General features: G+C 43.0%; 1 protein-coding gene across 1 annotated transcript in view; it reads right to left on the bottom strand.

Annotated features, from left to right (window-relative positions):
• MYO5C (myosin VC) overlaps positions 1–15,244 on the bottom strand; it is a 118,060-nt gene that overhangs the window by 83,025 nt on the left and 19,791 nt on the right. The window contains exons 3-8 of the mRNA XM_061428736.1: positions 14,280–14,445; positions 13,590–13,734; positions 10,107–10,263; positions 7,825–7,968; positions 7,041–7,122; positions 5,474–5,581 (exon numbers count right to left, since the gene is read on the bottom strand). Coding sequence (XP_061284720.1) covers positions 5,474–5,581; positions 7,041–7,122; positions 7,825–7,968; positions 10,107–10,263; positions 13,590–13,734; positions 14,280–14,445 — 802 coding nt within the window. The remainder of the gene's footprint in view (positions 1–5,473; positions 5,582–7,040; positions 7,123–7,824; positions 7,969–10,106; positions 10,264–13,589; positions 13,735–14,279; positions 14,446–15,244) is intronic.

The raw sequence follows: 15,244 nt of genomic DNA, 5'->3' as shown, positions 1-15,244 counted from the left end.
GTAGTCTGCTCATGAGGGAATCAACATCTAAGACAGAAAACACTGAGACACAAACAAGAGGACACGACCCATGGGCTAAGTGGTGTACACGAGGTATTCACATTGTTGGAGATGTGCTGTTGGACAGAACTTTCCTTGGGGATGAAAGGTTCTTTATCTGTGCTGAACTACATGGCAGCTATTAGCTACATATGGTTATGAGCACTCAAAACACACCTAGTGCAACTGAGAACTGAATTTTAAAATTTATCTCATTTTAACTAACATAGACAATCATCTGTGGCTAGTGCTTACTGTGTTGGACAAGGAAGGTTCACAGACCATGAAATTGACACAAAGCATGAGATTATTGGCTGTGGGGGTCACAGGATGATGGCAATCTCAAAGTTACAGTGAGTTCCATATGTGAATCCACTCCACAGCAGGAAACAGGTCTCCAAAGACTGCTGAAACTTCTTTGCCTGGTCAGGGGCCCTCAGGAGATGTCCATGTTTTAGATACACTGGGGTTGAAGCTAGGCTCATGACTCCACCCACAAGTCCTTTCACAAATTTCAATAAAAGTCAAAGGAACCCATCAACTATGCTCACTCTATCACCTGGGACAAGGTTCAACAAATGTTTTCTTACTAGGCTTTGCAGGCTATAGAGGTTGTCACAAGAACTCAATTCTAGCATCAAGCATGAAAACAGCCATAGATCATAGTTAAAAAGTGTCTCTGTGTTCCAATAAAACTTTATTTATAAAAAAAGGCTGTAATCTGCCAACCTCTGGCCAAAGACATTTTTTTTTAGTGATTCATGCACTGAGGTCACACTTTCATGAAATGTATACTGATCTCTTACAGACAGAGCATACCACAGTTCACAAACCATTTAAGACATTCTCTCTTAATTCCCACAACATCCCTAACAGCTACTATGGTGGCTACCAAAGATGACCCCCCCACAATGCATCACCCTCCAACTGTTCATACCCTCTGTGGTTCCCTCCCTGAGGGTCATGACTCAGCTGACCCTATGCCTTGCTTTTGATTATAAGCACATAAGCAGTAGTGATGCTGCACTGCTTCTGAAGCTGGTTCATAAAAAGACCCACAGAGTCTACCTGAGCCTATTGGAACTGGCTCTGGGAGAAGCTAGCTCGTGTGCAGTCCATCTACCCTGAGACCAGCATGCATGAGGAAGGCCACACGGAGAGAGAGAAATGCCTGCCCTGCGCCCAGTAGTTCCAGTCACCCCAGCCCATGTAACAGAAGAAGTCTTCAGCTGATCGAGCCCCTGCCACCACCAGACAAGAGTCCCCAAGTGAGAAGTGCCCAGCTGAGCCCAGTCAGCCCAGAGTCACAAGAGACAATGATAAATTGTCATATTACTTACTTATATTTTTTACCAATTAAAAGTGCCTAATTCAATGCAGTTAAACTGCATTCACAATATTGTGCAACTATCCATTTCCATGACTTTTAAAGAAAATCATTCCAAACAGAAATTCTGTAGTCATTATTGAATGACTCCCTATTCCTCCCGCTCCTTAGCTCTTGGTAACCTCTCTTCTATTTTCTGTCTCTATGAATTTGCCTATTATTGGTACCTCATATAAGAGAAATCATACAATATTTATTATTTTGTATCTGGCTTATTGATAAAGTTCTTATTCTTAGAGGACTCATAGCCATCTCCAATGCATGCATGTGGAGAAACATTAAGAACTATATATTTCTCTATAACGATTTTCTTTTGTTGAGTTTAAGTGAACTTTGGAAAATAAAATTTTGTAGCAAAAAAAATTTTGATTTTTTTAAGGAGTGGTACTTTTTAAAAGATTTTTAAAAATGTGCGCCATTTTAAAGTCTTTATTGAATTTGTTACAATACTGCTTCTGTTTTATGTTTTTTTATTTTGGCCATGAGGCAGGTGGATATCAGCTCCCTGACTAGGGATTGAAATTGCACTCCCTGCATTGGAAGGTGAAGTGTTAACCACTGGATCTCCAGGAAAGTCCCTGATCTTTTTAAAATGAGAAGTTTTGTTAGAACCATTGACTAGGGTAGAAATTGAATGTTAGTTCATAAATTCCTAATGGAAAGAAGCCCAGAGTTAGATATTTTTAATTGGAAATGTCTATCTCAAAGTTTTCACACAGTTCATAGATTAGAATGAGAAGTTTCTGCATGATTATTTTTTTCTCTTTCAGATATATCATTATTTGCAGATATTCTTATTCAGATTTAGTTGGTCTGGGGTGATATCTAGATGTTAGATATGTTTAAAAGAAAAGTCTCAGGTGACCTGATATTCCAGTATTGAGAGCCACTGGCACAAATCACTTTCTCAAAGAGTAGCACTCATAGTGAAGATCATTTAAAACAGTGCTGGATTGTTTGCAATTTTAATGGTTATTTGTTAAATGGAATTAATTGTTCATTAAAGTTTCATCTTAATGACAATAATCCAGTAATAACCTGAATGTTTGTAATAGAGGAACATTATGATAAATTATGTCATATGTTATCAAAAATAGTCATTTTAAGCTACCAAGATTTGGAGTACAGCAATAGATAACTGAAATGACTGAGTATTTTCATTGCTGCCCCAGTGTACAGATGGGGAAACTGATGCCCAGAGATAATAACTGACCTGTGCCAGGTGGTGCTAGTGGTAAAGAACCTGCCTGCCAATGTAGGATACGCAAGAGACGTGGGTTCGATCTCTGGGTGGGGAAGATACCTTGGAGGAGGAAACGGCAACCCACTCCAGAATTCTTGCTTGGAGAATCCCAAGGACAGAAAAGCCTGGAGGTCTACCTGCAGTCCATAGGGTCGCAGAGTCGGACATGAGTGAAGTGATTTAGCACACACACACGTGCAAGGCCACAGACCTATTCTATGAGGCATGGGGAAAAGCCTGAGCAAATTCATGACAATAGATAGTTAAGGGCTAAACTGTGAGGTCTAATGGGCAAGCGCAGGCCATCAGAGGAGAGGAGGTCACCAAGCTAGTGTTTTTAAATAATAAGACTTGGTGGGAAGTAAGCAGGTACAGATTCTACGGTTGCCCTGCCAGCCACACCCAGTCACTCTCTGAGACAAATTCCGGGAAGGATTGAAGCAGGACAGCTCTGCCTCTTTCTTCCCAGCCCCACCTCGCACAGCACAGTGGGCAGCCATCACCTTTATCAGCCATCGGAGGCAGCGGACTGCTATCCTTATTCCCCACAAAATTTGGGGGCTTTGCCTAAAACATCTTGGCCTGGTGTGCAGGGCTGGGGTCATGGTAACACAAGCAAGGTGCCCAGCGCCAGCTCTGCACTTATGCCATGGTGAGAGCAAGCACTCCTTAAACTCTGCACCCCAGTTGCCTCTCTTGTCCCATGCTAGTCCTGGCCTTGCTGGCGTGGACATTTGTGAAATGATCTAATGTATGTGATAAACTTGAAAAAAATTGCTGCTGCTACTTCCAGTAATTAGGGAGGGTTTCCTGGAGGAGGGGATGGTTTTGTTCAAAGGATGGTTAGGACTTTGACGACAGGGTATAGTTCATAGAGACAGAAAGCAGGCAGGAACATTTAGCAAGTATCTGCTGTGTGCTCAGCCTGGTGCTGCGTGCATTTCCCTACCAGTTGTCTTGAGTGTCCTGTGGGTAAGGAATACAGCCATTCTACAGATCAAGAGGCTGAGTCTTAGAGAGGGTAACCTCCAGAGTCCTGCCAGCTTGGCTTTTAATTCTTGCTTATTTGATTGCAAAGCCTCCTCTTGTTGCATCATTTCACTGTGAGGTGCCATTACAGAGGTGGGAAGGAAGGACAGGTCCCCTGGGAGCCCTGCCAGAGCTAGGCTGCCTGTCCCCTCCTCATGCCACCTCTAAATGGAGCACGTTACACAGAGATTGAAATCATGATTATTATTTTAAGAAAATGTTAATAAGCACCAAAACTGCTTATCACATTATTAGACACTGTCTAAATTGCCCTTCTTAAAGCGGTCACTTTTAAGGGTTTTTTTTCATGTGGACCATTTTATTTAATTTGGGTAAGGACCCAAAGGGTAAGGACCAAGTCTTTATTGAACTTGTTGCAATACTGCTTCCATTTTACATTTTGTTTTTTTGGCTGCGAGGAAAGTGGGATCTTAACTCCCCAACCAGGGATTGAACCCTCATTCTCTGCATTGACAGGCAGTCTTAATCACTGGACCGCCAGGGGAATCCTAAAGCAGTTTTGAAGGAGCAGAACTGGATGGAAATTGTGCTTAGGAAACCATCTTGTGTTCATTCTTGATTACACAACTGTGCTCATCTCACCTATTACTCTGATATATTTAACCTCAAGTTCTTTGCCTTTTGCATTCAAATATCATCAGCTAGGCCACAACAATGAAAACAGCTAGGGCTAATAAGAGATAAATATTTTCTGTAAGATGTAAAAATGGTCTATAGTCTCACATTGATCAGAAGCTTTGACTGGCAGTTTTGTATGTATTTCTAGACTAACACAAAATGGGAAAGTGAATGACTATTTTTATAAATATCACTTGTAGTCTTTTCAAACTTGAGCTCCATTTGGGAAAGGCAAGGTGGGAAAAAACTGAAGAGTACCTACTTCACCTGGGTCAGCATCCTAGCAATTAAAGATCAGGTTTTCTGTATACAAATGAGATGTCTAAAGACCCTGGGTATAAATTCCAGTTCTGCTCTTTACTAGCCACCCCAACGTTGGGTAAATCACTTACTGTCTCCATGCCTCAGTTTTCCTATTGTAAATGCAAAAAAAAAAAAAAAAAAAAGCAGCTACCTCATAAGGTGGTTATAAGGTTTAAATGAATTAATACAGGCAACAAAGTATTTAGAATGGTGCTTGGTGCATACTGAACTCCATATAGGTGTCCCTTATTTTACCATGATCATCAGGATACCTGTCAAGGCCAAGTAGGCTCAACATCACACCTCTAAACTGATTCAGACCTTTCCTTTCACCTGTCTTCTCTGTAGTCAGCCTGGAAGAGCTAATGAGCATCCACAGGGTTTATGGCTCATGCTTCTCACAGCAAGCCAGTGAGCCTGAGTGCAAAGGAGTTGATTTCTAGATCTGTCAAGGGAAACGCACAATCTAGATCATTTGGCCTCTAAATATGTTTTTTGATTGACTCATCCTAAAATTGGGCTTCCCTGGTGGCTCAGATGGTAAAAGATTCAACCTGCAAAGCAGGCGACCTGAGTTTGATTCCTGGGTTGGGAAGATCCCCTGGAGAAAGGAATGGCAACCCATTCCAGTTGCCTGGAGAATCCCATGGACAGAGGAGCCTGGTGGCTTACAGTCCATGGGGTCACAAAGAGTTGGGCATGACTGAGCAACTAACACAACAACAACATCCTAAACTTAGAATTGATTAGATGTCTTCAGAACACACGCATGCTGGGCATCCCCGTGTTCTTAGAGAAGACGGCCACTCCTGGGACAGGATGTTTTCGCTCACCCAGCAGTGTGAAGGTCTTCTGAGTCTCTATCATGTCGGCTCTGTCATTCACACCCTCAAGGACCGTGCTGCCCCCCATTCGCGTATAATTAAATTCTTCTGCACTCCCTGAAATCAAAAGATCATGATGTTTGTGACACAAGAAGGTGAACATACATGTTTATCAGAAGCAAGAAGAGCAGTTCACACTTAATGTGCTATATTAAGCACTTCACAAATGTTTTTCCACTGACTCCTTAGAATTCTACGTTGCTGACTCGGAAGTTGAGGCTCAGAAAAGTGAAATGGCCCGCTCACAGTAAGTGACTGTGGCAGAGCGAGAAGTAAAATGCAGGCGTGACTCCAGAGCACATGGTTTTTGTTCCCACAGCTAACAATTTCATATAGCTTTACTGAGGTTCATTGAATGTATGATGAACTGTAGAAAACTTGATGAGTTTTGACATACATATACTGTTACAAAAACATCACCATGGTCAAGATAATAACCAGCAGCTGCTAAGTCGCTTCAGTCGTGTCCGACTCTGTGTGACCCCATAGACGGCAGCCCAGATGTGCACCTAAATTTGAATAGTAAGTGATGCTTCAGAAAGCCCTTCCACATTCACTATCTGCATTCTGTTTGGCAGATAAGGCATGGATACTATCATTATATAACATCTGAAGAAACAGATTCTACAAGTGCAAGCAAATTCTTCAGGATTAGAGTATGTGTCGGAGAAGGCGATGGCACCCTACTCCAGTACTCTTGCCTAGAAAATCCCATGGATGGAGGAGCCTGGTGCGCTGCAGTCCATGGGATCGCTAGGAGTCGGACACGACTGAGCGACTTCACTTTCACTTTTCACTTTCATGCATTGGAGAAGGAAATAGCAACCCACTCCAGTGTTCTTGCCTGGAGAATCCCAGGGACGGGGGAGCCTGGTGAGCTGCCGTCTATGGGGTTGCGCAGAGTCAGACACGACTGAAGTGACTTAGCAGCAGAGAGTGTGTATTCAACTCCAATACACTAGACAATTCTATCTACCAACTCAGCCCGGGTGACCAAGACAGGAGAGCTAAGGTACCACAGGAGCTGGGCTGTTTGCACTGAAGGAAAAGTGGCTCGTTAATTATGATTACAATTAATAATGATTTTGAATCTTCAAGGATGTTCAAATTATGATATATATAGATACTCTGTCTCAGGAGAAAGGGAAATATGTCATACCTTAGAAAAATGACCATCCAAGGAAATTCAGATAAAAATAAAATTTAAGGACTTAAATCAGTAAGTCCTAGCGGTCAGAAGCCTTCTTCAGGTGATTCTAGATGGATGATCTCCATTGCTCTGGAGCTTTGAAAAGAACCCTGGGGTTGAAGGGTACCTGATTCCTGGACCAACCTGCCCCTAACTAATCTACCTGCTTAGTTAAATGCATCAATTCCACTCCTGGAACTGAAGGATCTTATGTTTTTGGACAGAATACTTTTTTAAAGTGATGTTATTATAAGAAGAAGAGATTAACCTAGAATTTAAATTCTTACACAAAAAAAGAGACTCTTCTACACACCATGCATTACGTACCTAATTTAAGATGTTTAAATTCCGACTGCTCTGCGGATGCACAAAGCTGATAGAAAATGTGGTAATTTCGTTCATTTTCTGACTGTAAAATAAAGAGGGATCCTGAAATCACACCAGACCTTATCAAATGAAAATGTGAGGTTTTCCATAAGAGGGTCTTAGATGGCTAATCTGATCTCACAGATATGGACATCTACCTGTGTTTTTGCTGTGACCCAACCTGGTGGTCCAAGATCGCCTTCCAAATAACCACCCTCAGAGAAAATGATATTAAATGAAAACATGCTACGAAATGGGAATAATGTAATTTGTACTAGTTGAAATTTTAAAGAAACTCCTTGCAATACAAGGCTTACTTTCTCTCCTTCTGTGTCAAAATGAAGATAATTTTCTCCATTTTATGGACAGAAGAATCTTTCTCTTAAACCCCACCTCACTAGCTCTGATCCCATTCTCTTCCTAATACAAAAAAAACAACTTCGTTTATTTTAAATAGTTTTTGTGTTCTAGAAAGACAAACGATCTTTAAATGCTAAGAATTTTTAAAGTGCCTAAAATTGAAAGTCATAAACTTTTCCCTTGATTGTGAAATTCTATTGATACTGTACCTATCATCAATTTTCATTTTTAAGAAACAGAAAAAAATAACCCACATTGCAAATAAAAGATAGGAAAATTCTACCTCAAGTCACCAAACAACATAGGTTGTGTAATGAATACATAAATGTGAGCCATACTATAAAAGTCGGGAAAAAGGAAATTTAACTAATATTTTTATCCTTACTTGAAAGACAACTCTGGATTTCTCTAGCAGGTAAGTTCTCATGTTCGCTCCTATAATTTGATTTCTCTCATCAAAACTAATTTCTGTGTATTTCCCAAACCGACTGCTGTTGTCATTGCGGGTGGTCTTGGCATTTCCAACAGCCTACAAAACATAGCAACAACATTAAAAAACCTTTGCATCCATATTCTTGGAGCAGTTATAGTAAAATCCAATCCTGTATGCTAGGGGAAGATCTGATTAGAGAGGGAGGCTGGAAGGCAGGGGCTTGCAGAGAATGAAACATATCCTTAGCTCTCCTCAATCTTACTTCAAGGCTCTCCTCAATCTTACTGGTAGACACTGAGCAGGATGAGGGAAAGCATGGGTTCTGATGTTTTATGGCCCCAGGTTCATTTTTACTATCTGGGTGATGCTAGCAAGCATCTTTCTAAGCCTCAATTTCTCTATCTGTAATATAAGCATGCATCTTACAGAGTTGGGAGGATTAAATGAGATAGTATCAATATAAAGTGCCTCAACTCATCTATGCCTAAAATATTAGAGATGCTTAAAGTCCACTTCCTTCATCCAACCTTTATTTTTGTCCTTATCACTTCCCTACTCAAACTTTCTACTCAACCAAAAAACAGCCCTCTCCCATCCCTCCCATGCTGAGGATGACTTTTGCTTTTTACTTCTGCTCTTGACTTCTGTCTCTCCTCTTGCCCTCTCCCTTCCTGAGCACCCTCCATATCAAAGTGCCTTTCCTATGCACAACTACTGCGCTCCTGTCCAGGTCATTACACTTTCAGACAACATATGTTTGCTCAGCACCTGCCGTGGGCCACATGCTCGGTAGGTGAAGATGGACCAAGTGAACACGGTCCCGCCTTCACGGAGCTTATAACTGCAGGTGAGACCAACCCTAAAGAAACAGCCACACAATATTATCCTGCGGGCATTTAACAGCGCAGTGTTTCTTGACACCTTTTTATAGCTATCTTGGGTTGTGATTTATCTTTCTATTTAAGTTTAAAATATGTTAGAGGAGTCTTTAAACTTGGGGATTGGACCTTAATCTTTTCCTTACTTCCTGTATTATCAGGCATAGTGACTTGAACAAAATAGGTGGTCTGATAAATATTCATTGAGGATTTTGGTTCGAGAGAGCAGAAAGAAAAGGTCTAAGAATCCAACAGTCTTAACTATTTGCTACGCTTCCAAATAAATCCAAATCGATTCATTTCCCTCTCCCCTGAGCTGTCAGATGCTCTTTCTTCCTTGAGGGCTGTTTCCTTAACTCCTTGGTGCCATCATGGGTGGCCTTGCCCATATGTTTGCCCAAGTCAGTGGTGTGCTAATGAGTCAGTCTTGGGGAAGGGAGGAGGAAGAGCCTGGATATGTGACATTTGCCAATTTGAAAGGTATAAATACTTCCACCATGACTGATTTCAAACTACCAAGGCTTTAACAACAACTTGCAAAAAAAGTCCTGAATATTTAAAAATCAGCTTATGAAAGTTGGTATTGGTTGGCTAGAGAACACTGCTGGTCTCAGTGTGCCAGTTGTGTCGGCGGTTGAGGAATTTTCCCCTGGGATATAAATGTAAACAGGGGACTCCTAAAATCCTGATGGTAGAACTTCTAGCCCAGCAGGTAGAGCAGAGAAGCTTTGGAACCAGCAATCCGTGCTCCAGTCTCCTACAAATCCCACTAGGGAACAGACTTCCTGGCTCTTTCCTGCTCTTACTTCTTTGGTCTTTAAAGGACCACATACAGGCATACCTTGAAGATACTATGGTTTTGGTTCCAGACCACTGGAATAAAGCATATGTCACAATAAAAGTCACATGAATTTTCTGGTTACCCAGTGCAGATAAAAGTTATGTTTGCACTATACTATATAGTGTATTAACTGTGAAATAGCATTGCATCTAAAAAACAATGCACACACATTAAAAATTTTTTTTTGCTAAAAAAAAAATGCTAACCATCATCTGACCCTTTAACAAGCTGTAATCTTTTTGCTGGTGGAGGGTTTGAAACACCGTGAGACTTATCAAAACAGGACACAGAGACAAAAAATAAGCAAAGGCTGGTGGAAAAATGAGCTCGTAGGCTTGCTTGACACAGAGTTGCCATAAATCTTCAGTTAGTTTTTTTAAAAAAACAAAAAGAAATATCTGTAAAGCACAATCAAGCAAAGCACGGTAAAACAAGGTACACCTGTATACATGAACCAGCCCACCTCTCCATATACACGCCTCTGCCCCCGCTCCCCATGCCCACAGGGTACCCACCTCGGTTATGGGGTTTGATGCGAGGACCTTGTCTTCCACGTGAGTGTTACTGCTGGACTTGCTGACGGTGGCAAAGTACCTCATGGCATAGCGAGCAGACACTGTCTTTCCAGCACCCGACTCCCCACTTACAATTATTGACTGGTTTTTATTGTTTCTAAGGCAAACAGAAGGATTTTTTAAAAATTCTTTTAAAATGTTCATTTCTTTCCATTAAAAAGGCAATATACGTGCACTAATAAAAATGCAGATAAGTCAGAAGGGACTTGGTTTATCATGCTAAAGGAACTTTTTTAACATGCCAGTGAATTTCCTTCTAGTGTTTTTCTCTGTGATCCTGCTGAACACACAACTCTGTCTCCTGCTGTGTCCCCTGTATTGAGAGTTCCCAAGGCCAGTCCCAGACCAGTGATCCACTAGGAGGACTCACAGGTCTCAGCACACGTTTGTACTCATGGCCAAGACTTACTACACCAGAAGGAGACAGCAAATCGGCGAGGGTCAATGGCACGTGGGCCGAGTCCAGAGGAGGCCAGGTGTGAACTTCCAAGAGTCCTCTCCCGGGGGGTCACACAGGATGCACTTACTTCCTCCAGCAATGAATTATGACAACACATGGGAAACACTGTTTACCCAGGATGCTCAACAGAGACTGTGTCCAGGGTTTTTATTGGGGTCTGGTCACATATCCTCTCCTATCACATACCAAAATTCCAGATGCCCAGGAGAGCGGATGTTCAGCCTGAACCACCTTGTTCACACAAATAGTTTAGGTATAGTGAGCCACTCACAATTGTTACTCAGCAATTAGGAAGTTCTATGAACCCTCCTGAAATCCAAGTTCCCAGAGGCTCACCATGGGCCAAACTTGCACGTAAGTCTCTAAGGACAGCAGTCTCAGGCCTATGTCACCTCCTTTCTCCTTTCACTTCAATATAAAAACATTTTTAAGACATTATTTGAGAGCAATTACTTGAGATGTGCCTGGAAACATGTGCTCCATAAGCCAACATACTCTGTTATATAACATGGAGATCTTAAAAAAATGCACTAAACTTTCCATATCCTAAGATGATGATGGTGGAACCTTTTTACAGTGCCATCCTAGCACTGCTTGTGTGTGAGGTTCTTGGTGAATAATTTACAAGGATTCTCATTTAAACCTCACACAAATCCTACACCACATACTGTATATCCATTTTACAGATGAACATAACAGTGACCCGGTGATGCACAGAACACACAGCCTCTCTGGAAACTCTGGAGAGGACATTAGCGAGAGTCCCTGGTTCCACAGAGGATGCTAAGATGCTGAGGACATGAATGACACCCTGGGGTTACTGAAGCCAGCTCTCCTGATTCCCAGTATAGTATCCACAAGTCCAACAAGAGCCTGCTTTATGTTCAATTCTGCCATTGCAGTTAGACAGGCCTCCAGAGGAAACTGGCTCTTCAAGCTTGAACCTGGCTCAGCTCTGAAGCTCCAATAAGCTCATGCTGTTGACACCCAGGAGTAGTCCTGTATGCTCTGAGGCACACAGATTCTAATCTTGCAGATGCCCTGGAGACCTGCAGGGGCCAGGGTAAATCCTAGATCCATGGTGTTTTAGGATTGAAAGGGAACTTACTGCAGCAAAAGCCAAGGTAATTGGCAACTTTGGGGGGAACCTTCAAGATCTTTTATTTTCTGCACTGTCAGGCTTGGCTGCCCTCTGCTCATGAGTCTCCATGCTACCACCAGGGCTCAGGAAAGGGGGAGAATTTACATCATTTGTCACAGCACCTGAGTAGGGATGGCAGGTTCGAGGCCAACTGGCGTCCTCAAAAGCAAAGCTGGCCTGTCTCCCTGCCTCTGATGTGTTTCAAAGAAGAGGGAGTCACAGAGTCCCTCATGGCCTGACTGGAACATGGAGGACACCTGCTGAGCTTGAGGACATGGGGTTCAGGTGTCCCAGGTGATTGGTTATTAATTGATAATTCTAGACCCAACAGTCATCCTCCCCATGCTTCTTAGGGTCTAAGCTCCAGTTCTTAGTGGGCATGTTGCTGCCCATACAAAAGACTACATATCCCAGCCTCCCTTGCAGCTGGGACAGTCATGTGAGTAGCTCCTGACCAATAAGCTATAAGCAGAAGTGCTCTGTGGGGCTTCTGGGAGGGCTCCTTAACCAGGAGGGACACACTCTTTCCCTGGAACACTCTAGCCTAGAAAAGAGAGAAGAGGGCTGAGCACTAGCTTGGCTCTGAGGATGTGCATCCTGCCCCAAGGATCAGGATGCTGGGAAGTACTGGGTCCCTGATGACTTGGTAGAGGTGGCATGCTGGTCCTGGACTGCCCATCAGACTTTTCTGCATGAGAGAATCATGCATTTCTATCTTGCTTAAGTCACTGAGCATCCAGCTCACGGATGAGGACCCTGAAGCTCAGGGAGCTCAGGGCTGTGTCCAGGGTTATGCAGTAAACAGTAGCAGATTCAGGTCCTGTGTCTCAAGTCTTGATCTGGAAATAAGGAAATGATGGCAGCTCAGAAGACTTCACAGAGGTGTTTCCAGACTCAAACTAGACCGCTGTCTATGAAAGTTCTTTTGCAAACTGTAAGGATCTACAAAGATCCTTTTGCAGATCAGGATGTTGAAGACAAAACAGAATAGTTATAAGGAAAAAAAATTACACATGGAATCTAGAAATCTGAGGGAAAATCCAAGCTCTGCCTTTCTCTTGCTGAGTGACCTTGGGTGGATGGCTTAAAATCTCAGTCATCTGACCACTGCCTGGGCATCCTCATCATGGGCTCTTTTGAGGGCACTCAGGGTGATGTGTGGGAGTGTGTGCACAGTGCCTTGTCCGGTGCTAACAAAATAAGAACTTCACATACCACACAAGAAAGAGGAGGCAATATTAGCATAAAACTTCAAATATCCTACAGCTAAAACCTGTGCTCATCTATCATCAGAATCTTCTGCCTTGGCTGGGCAAAAAAGCCTAAACATCTCACAGTGGAGAAAAAAATCAGTTTTCTTCCAACCAAACACATTGCAAGAAAAGCATTGACTATTCCCAGGTTGGTAGGACCGACAGGACTATCTAGGAGTAAAACCAGGAGGCTTGGTGGAGACAGGTCAGCTATATCCAACATTTGCTATTCGGTACAAGCCAGTCTGCTCTACCAAGCACCCCCTCCAGCCTGATGGTCACTTAAAAATAATTATTTATTTAGCTGTTGGTCTTAGGAACAGCATGCAGGAACTTTGTGGCGCGTGGACTCCCTGGTTGTAGCAGTGGGCTTGGTTGTTCTGCAGCATGTCTAGTTCCTAGACCAGGGATCATACCCACATTCCCTGCATTGCAAGGTAGATTCTTAACCACTGGGCCATCGGGGAAGTCCCTGAGGGTCACTTTTAATGAGACTGGGCCAGCTGTCTCCCTGCCACTATGAGGCCCAGCAAATGTAGGAGCACTGGGAGAATCAGAGGAAGCCTGACCTGGCCATCTGCTTGTATGCCTCTTCCGCCACGGCAAATATGTGTGGGTCCATGTCGCCCATGTTCTGCCCGCTGTAGGCGTGGATGATGGGATCTCCATATATTGGCAGCTGCTTGTAAGGATTCATGGCCACCAAGATGATTCCTGAGGAAAGATGTTGGATACAGTGATGTCACCTCTTTGGGTCTTTTGAGAAACTTTCAGATCAGCCACTTATTAAACCTGCTGTGTGACTCTGGGTAGGTCACTTTATGCTCTGAATCTCCATTCCCTGCTGATGTCACCTACATTTCTAGGCCACCCTTAAGGTTAGACAAGATGACAGATGGCAATGCACTAAAACTGAGAGGCTCTTACCATCCTCAGCGTAAACACAATGATAATATTGCTCCAGTAATAAACTTATTATAGCCAATAGAAACTCAAACACAAGCTTTACCTACATACATTTTTCTTGGTAGTCCAAGCTTAGTATTTGTTGAAGACTCTTCCCACCGAGATAGTTCATTTTATAACAGATTCTCTAAGTTCAGATGTCTGTACCTTTTAGATAGCAATCTGGGCAAATGTTTAGGTGTGATTACGCATTTTGGCAGAAGTCAACATTTCTAATATAAACATAATCTAAAACGTAATCAGGATGCTCTAGACAGCAAGCGTTCCTGCTCTCCTGGAATTGCTTTCCTTACCGCTGTAGGTGTAAATGAGTTTGGATTCTGCAAAACGGATTCTGAGATTGTGGAGCACTGCAGGCTCATGGAGATAGCTGAGAGCTGTGAGGTCATTCTCACCCACGAGGATGTCAGGATTTCGAAGTGGAGGCAGACATTCAGGATCAATGGAATAATCCAGCTCCTTTGGACAAAGATGAAATTAAAGTTCTGGAAGTAAAAGGTTTGGAGTGTTTCTGCTGAATCACTGTCCTCTTTCCTATCTACCCCTCTTTGGCACTCTGGAAAACAAATGTATGTATAGCAGTGAGAAAATAATCTGACTTTTGGGAGCCAGGGGATCAAGGTATTGACTGTGTGCCCTAGGGTGTATCACTTATCCTCTCTGGGTCTCTCTTCTTTCATCTGTGAAAAGATGCGCTGGACTGGATTGGGGATCCTCAGAGCTACAGAACCCTCAATGAGGGGTGACAGAGAAGCCATATGGCCAGGGACCTGGGTACCCTGTCCAATTTCTGACACAGGGGCTCTATTTGTATGTGATTCAGCTGCTGGGTACCACAAAAATTTTCATTTGAAAACAAGGTTTTGTTGCTAAATGACTCAGTGATCTAAGGGCCCTTGAAGCTCTAGGGTTACTGCATCTCTGTATGAAGTTGACAGTCTTGGTGGTGAGGAGTGTCCAAAGGAGCTGATGTGGGTGAGTCTGTCTGTGGGCAGCTCCCTGTGCAGGTGACTCCTGTCTGCAGCTGCCTGTGTTCCCAGGGGCACACGTCTCCTGCTGCAGGGCTGCCTGTTTCTATCAACCTCAGCCCTGGGCCGAGTAACCGGCTCAGGATGGCCCCTCTTCTGTGGGATTTCACCAGTGTGTATTCTGGAAGTAACTGCCTGAGCAGAATAAAGGTCTTGTGGGTCTTGTAGGTGTCAGAGCATTAAGGGCCCTTTTCACCACCTGTTCTACCTTCCTGTACTTTCATTTCTCA

This window comes from Bos javanicus, chromosome 10 (genome assembly GCF_032452875.1).
Source record: "Bos javanicus breed banteng chromosome 10, ARS-OSU_banteng_1.0, whole genome shotgun sequence".
Classification (NCBI taxonomy): domain Eukaryota; kingdom Metazoa; phylum Chordata; class Mammalia; order Artiodactyla; family Bovidae; genus Bos; species Bos javanicus.
Note: the sequence above shows the minus strand (reverse complement) of the source record. Positions and strands in the feature narration are given on the sequence as shown.